Source organism: Equus quagga, chromosome 22 (genome assembly GCF_021613505.1).
Source record: "Equus quagga isolate Etosha38 chromosome 22, UCLA_HA_Equagga_1.0, whole genome shotgun sequence".
Classification (NCBI taxonomy): domain Eukaryota; kingdom Metazoa; phylum Chordata; class Mammalia; order Perissodactyla; family Equidae; genus Equus; species Equus quagga.
In genome coordinates, this window is record NC_060288.1 from 13,565,163 (window position 1) to 13,571,162 (window position 6,000).

Below are 6,000 nucleotides of genomic sequence, written 5' to 3' on the forward strand. Positions count from 1 at the left end.
TCCTACCCAACTTCCAAACCTGTCTGATTCTTTAAGAGTAGGACTGAGGATAACCTGTGGCTTCTGTAGAGCCTGAGAAACTAATTTGGGTCATGACCTGAGGACAGCAACCATTACATGAAAGGCAAGATGCTCACCTGTGACATATATAACACGACCGATCTTTGTGCGTGGGGCAGCCTGTTCCTCCTCCAATTCCATAAACATACTGGTTGCTTTTAGAGGAGTTTTCAGCAAAATAAATCCCAGCACCAAACATTCCTCCTATGTAAGCATGTCGCTCATCAAACCCTTTATGAATAATGGCATTAATGAAAGGAGAACCTAAAAACAGAAAGATAGAAAGATTTGCTTTTGAACCCCTTCCTAGAATCTCAATTACCTGCACACTATTTGCACTTGACAGATTAACTTATTAATAATGCATACACGAAAAGTTTATTTGTAAGATGGTCTATTACATATAGATTATTATCATGTAATAGAATCTTTTCAGGAACCCACTGGGTTTACCAAGCAAGGATGTTAAAGAGATTCTGCAGATAGCATGAGATTTTAGATAGCAAAGTACAATGTGGCTTTGAAAATACAGATTATTTCACTCAATCCTACTTTAAGCAAAATAGATAATCCGATAAACTAAAACAATTATGCTAAATTACAATAGAAATAGTGCACTATCTAGATGGTTCAACTTGCAATTTACATTCCGAAACTATTCTGGATGAATCATTTTCATTGTACATGCCTTGGAAAGCCAGTACTAACATGTAATGCAGTAGAAAGTTGGTACCAGGATGTAATTAAAAAAAAAATCAAAACAAATCATTTTTAACACAACACTAATACAGCTTTCCACTTTATTGGAATTTGCAAAAGCTCAGAGATATCTATAATTACTGTCATGACACTCACCATGAAATAGCATGCGCTCATTGTGATGGTTATGATTCTCCTCAGATACTTCCTTTTGTCTGTGACAGAACCGCTCCCTTAACTTCTTGTTGACAACTTTTTGAATCTTTAAGATGAGGAAGAAAGAAGCAAATTACTGAAATATATATTAATTGGCAGTTTGATTTAAAATGAAAAGTATGTTTTCCTTTAGGAAGTTTCAACTTTTGTTTTTTGTTTTGTTTGCTTAAAACATTATGTAAAAATGATAAAGTTGCCAGGTCAGTGTAATTCAGTTAATACTCTGGCTTTCAGGGACCTAATTTTCAGTTATGGTTTTTCTTTGTTATTCTGCACTAGACCCTGGCTATACCTCAAAATCACCTGAGGAGTTAAAGAAAAAAGGCTATTCCTTGACTCCTCCCCAGACTCATTGAATTTTAGGATATAAGGGTCCATAAATCTATCTTTTTCAACTTCTCAGGTAATTTTTTTTTTCTTGCTATATCTCCCCAAATCCCCCCAGTACATAGTTGTATATCTTAGTTGCAGGTCCTTCCAGTTGTGGCAGGTGGGATGCCACCTCAACGTGGCCTCACAAGTGGTGTCACGTCCGCGTCCAGGATCCGAACCAGAGAAAGCCTGCTCCGCTGCAGCAGAGCGCGAGAACTTAACCACTTGGCCACAGGGCCGGCCCCTCCCAGGTAGTTCTGATGCACACTGGTGTGACTTTCACAGGTCTATTAACCCAAAGGGTTAAACCAGTTCTCAACAGATTTTATTCATCTTCATGATACCCCTTGGAAAAAAGCATATAGCAGTCAACTATCCCATATTATAAATTAAGATACTAAGATTAAGAGATGTATACATTCTGATATAATTACTGCCTCAATTAGATTGGAAATCCAGACCTGTAATGCTACTTTAAAATGGTGATAACAAAAATTACTGTCAGCTATCATCTACATTTGTGGATGAGCTGGGAGTCGCATTAACATATTTGAATCACCAGTACCAGCTGATCCAGCCTTCTTTTTGTCATGCTCGTGTCTCCTGGGTGTCTCTATTTCTAGGGAAGAATGGTCTTGAGGGGTTAGATTATATTGGAGGGAGGAGGATGACACTGACTGCAGGGTAACAGGTGACTGATTATCTTCAACAGTTTGAAAATATGACTTTTAACAAAAAGTTTTCATCGTCTGTATTTGGTTTTCAGGCAAGCCCTGTAATCCAATTTTCACCCTAAAATTTCAAAAACTTACTCGAATGACATTATATCTGTTGAAGATGCCGCCAGCGTTACCACCATCTCTGTGTTCTCGAATTGTACTTTGCATCTATGGAATAAAATAAAATAATTAACTTTGGGAATATATGCCAGTGTATAATTCTAAAGACATTCCTTCCGTTATTCTCAACATTTCAATTCTATCATATTGTTTCACTAATGAGTCTAAGACTCAGCACTTATAAATAAATAGGAGTTCACTATAAATTGATCAACATGTTTAATGAATAAGTATTTCTAGTGAGAAAATAGTCACAGACATAAACATTAAACTTCTGCATTTTCTTTTTATTTTCTACTAGAAGCTTTGAAAGATTTTTCTGCAAATACAGTAGGGAAACATATAAATAAAATATTTCACTAAAGTCATCCACATTACTGTTTTATGGTACTGAGAATGAGAAGCAACACTCTGATTAAGTCAAACTCTCCACGTTCAATGAATACCCCATTGAACAACTGTTAAAAATAAGCATAAAGAATTTTTAAAAACCAAAAACTTTTGTTCCCTAGGTGAAATATACCTATCATCTCTTTAATTTGGGATCTCAAAGTATAACTGCACAGATCAGGGGAAGTTAAATAAAATGTGTAGATAAGTAGAATAACTTTCTTCAGAACACTACTCATCCTTCTTCCACTCTTCAAATTAAAAAGAATTATTATGGAAAAGTAAAATGTTTTAAAGACCTAAGTTTCTCACAAAAGTGACTCAAAGAGTTAATTATCTCACCGCTCCATTTGTGAAGTTATTCACCACATTTTTGACACTATTATCAAAATTTACTATCAGGAGAATGACTAGGCAATAAGACGCTAGAAGACAAGATGCTTTCTTGATAGACTGGCTAAGTACGAGCTGAAATACTACTCTTAGGTAACGGGGCTTGGTTCCTGGAATGGGAAGAATATGAGCACTAAGTCAAAAGCAGAAAACAAACAACAAAAATGTAGGGATGCCCTTCTCTGCAAAATAATGGAATTAGGTTAGCCAGCTTATTTATTATGCTGATGCCATTATGCACTTTGTTTCTTACGCATAAGATGTGAGGCATACACCATCAGTAGAGAGGGAATCTCTAAGGCATCCGTCCACCAGGAGGTTCATACAAGTACCCTTACTCTGGTGCTTTCAAATAATGTGACTGGACAAATGAAAGGTGACTCCACTAATGAGGCAGATTTCATAGGCATACCTGAAAATTAGGCATATTATTTTATAATCACATTTTATAACTTTGAATAAAAATAAAGATGAGAAGATATTTGCTATCGAAGAGGCGAGGTTCTCACTTCATATCATTCTTAGGTAGCATTTTAACGATGTAAGAAAATAGTTGTAATAGGGTTACATGAGTTTCAAGAAAGTCTCCAGAATAGAAAGACAGATCTGGCCTACCCATTGGAAACCTGAGCTTTATGATGTAAGAGTAACGTGGCATAGTTCTAACCCACAGACCTATTTTAATTTTGGGAATATTCCACCGCATGGCTAAGGGACAGAATAACAGATAGGCAAGTGACCATGAGTCAGTGTGAGACAAGCTTATCTCTCTTGGAAAAATAGGTTGAAGCACAGATTTCAGGAAAAGATAACTAAAAATTCTGATGTACATTACCTCTTCTTCTACTGACTGATATTCCTTATCTTCTGGAGCAAGATCCAGCAAAATAGTTCCCTGATTAACACAGTGAAAAGTCAAATAAGGATTGGTGCCTGTGGGAAAGAACAATCAACATGTTAAAAAAAAAAAACCATTCAGGCTCTATTTTAGGGAAAGCTTTGTCATAAATAATTGACATTTTGTAACAAGTCTAAACTATTTGTAATCTGAACCTAATATATAAGGTTATATTAAACAAGTACATCCAAAGACAAGAGAAGTAATGGAGATGTGTTTGGGGATCAATTTCATCTGTTCTTACAGAGTTTCTTGTACATACAGCAGGGCTCAACAATTATTTGTTGAATTGAACTCTACCGTGAATGTACATGAAGCTATGTCTGATACAAAAGAGAAACACACTAATTACAATGTAGTCAGCTCTAAAAAGAAGCATTATCCTCTAAAAACTGTGAAATAGCTTGAAATGGTCACTTACAGTAAGTTTAAAATACATAATTCTTGTTAATTTCATTATCCTTGTTAATTTAATACAGATAAATAAGTAAGTCTCAAGCTCAAAAACCTTCTATGGTTTTGTTTCACATCCCTCTTGCAATTTTATTAGCTCTGCAGACTAACTAACTCAAATTGTTTCCTTTCTCTCCCCTGGCTTTCTTCTAATGAAACTTCTAACAAACAGAAGTGGGAAAGGGCAGAAGTATAGACTACAGAGATATTTAGGATATAAAGTGTGAGGAGAGAGAGAATGACTCAAATTCTAGCTGGAGCACTGAGGAAGGGCAATACCAATAACTGAGATGGGGGAAGGCAGGAGGTGCTATTCCCATCGAGCGTGTGAGCTCTGGGGTCAGATCGCCTGAGTTCAAATGCCAGCCCTGACACTTACCTTGTACCACTAATTTCTGAAATTTATTTTTCTCTGAATAGCTTACCTTGTTGCCCACCTAACAGTCTTTCCACTCCTTTGATTAATTTGTGGCGGTGTCCATATGCATTAATGCCTATTTCTTTCAACTCTTCATGACCCATATCAGCCAATACATCTAGAGTAATCTGAAAAATGACACCGAATTAATTGTTAAATCTTTAACACTTCCTCAGACAACAAAAACTCTTCCATGTCTTCAACGCTGGAATACCCACTCAAATTAAGAAAATTCTACTGTGTCCTTTATATGCACAAACTTATAATCTTCTTAAAATTGTCTTGATAATCTTATCTGCTTTTTGCTCACTTGAAATACTCTTTAATTTGCTTTTAGTAGATGGAGAATTAAAATGGGATGAACAATGTTCTGGAAATATAAAATGATCATTGCTATATTTCCTTTTAATTATTTAATTCTACCACCTTCAGCTTGCCCCAAGATCTACGAGGGCAACCAGTAGCTTGAAAGTGCGGAAATCCCAGATCCCGGTGCGCAGCAGGCAGTAGAGGTGAATGGTAAGGGAAAGGGAGAGGTGCTTAGCACAACGAAACAGAACGTGGTAAAGCAGTAATCGGTTTTAGGTAAGCAGGATTTATATAAAGATAAGGAAGAACTTCCCAGGGCTAAGAAATATTCAAGCACAGAAAGGCTGCCTTATAAAACAGTGAGATTTATGTCACAAGTATTTTGTTAGATTACAGACCATTTTATATAGAAGCTATATAAAGAAGTCTACTTTGAAGAAGAAAAAGAGAGTAGGTGGTTTTTAAGTTTTCTTATAAATTCTCAGATTAACAATCCCTGAAGCCTAACTAACATATCTATTGTTGTCTAAAATAGTGGTTTTTAATTGTTGGTCATTCGTCCCTATAGATGGAGATGATTAGTTAGCTACCACCATGACTCAAAATCACTAAATTCCCTTTGTTGACTAAATGAAGCTGTGACTCTACCGCCACCGAGTGGCAGCGTTCTGAACGCACAGGTGAAACCTTGGGCGGCCACACTTCTTGAGGGCTCAACACGCAATTTTCCAGCTCAGAGGAAGCTGGCCCTGTGACAATCCAAATACTACTTCCTGAGACTAGCCTTTGATTTTCTCTTTCCTTGGAAAACTGAGAAATTCTTTTATAGACACCCTTTTTCCACTCAAATGGGATATTTTTATTTATCCATAGCTTCTCTACCTTTATACTTACACAGAACATTTTAAAAGACTGACAAATTATGCCTGGAGCTCTGCTGATTTTTTTTTTTT

The 6,000-nt window shown here is 36.3% G+C and overlaps 1 protein-coding gene across 3 annotated transcripts in view; it reads right to left on the reverse strand.

Annotated features, from left to right (window-relative positions):
• Positions 1-6,000, reverse strand: part of TNKS (tankyrase) — a 199,136-nt gene that overhangs the window by 11,307 nt on the left and 181,829 nt on the right. For all 3 annotated transcript variants that reach the window (XR_006886615.1, XM_046648390.1, XM_046648391.1), the window contains exons 21-25: positions 4,746-4,866; positions 3,805-3,902; positions 2,160-2,234; positions 916-1,021; positions 138-324 (exon numbers count right to left, since the gene is read on the reverse strand). Coding sequence is in view for 2 of the 3 variants with exons in the window: in XM_046648390.1 (XP_046504346.1) it covers positions 138-324; positions 916-1,021; positions 2,160-2,234; positions 3,805-3,902; positions 4,746-4,866 (587 nt within the window). In the remaining variant the exon portion in view is untranslated. The remainder of the gene's footprint in view (positions 1-137; positions 325-915; positions 1,022-2,159; positions 2,235-3,804; positions 3,903-4,745; positions 4,867-6,000) is intronic.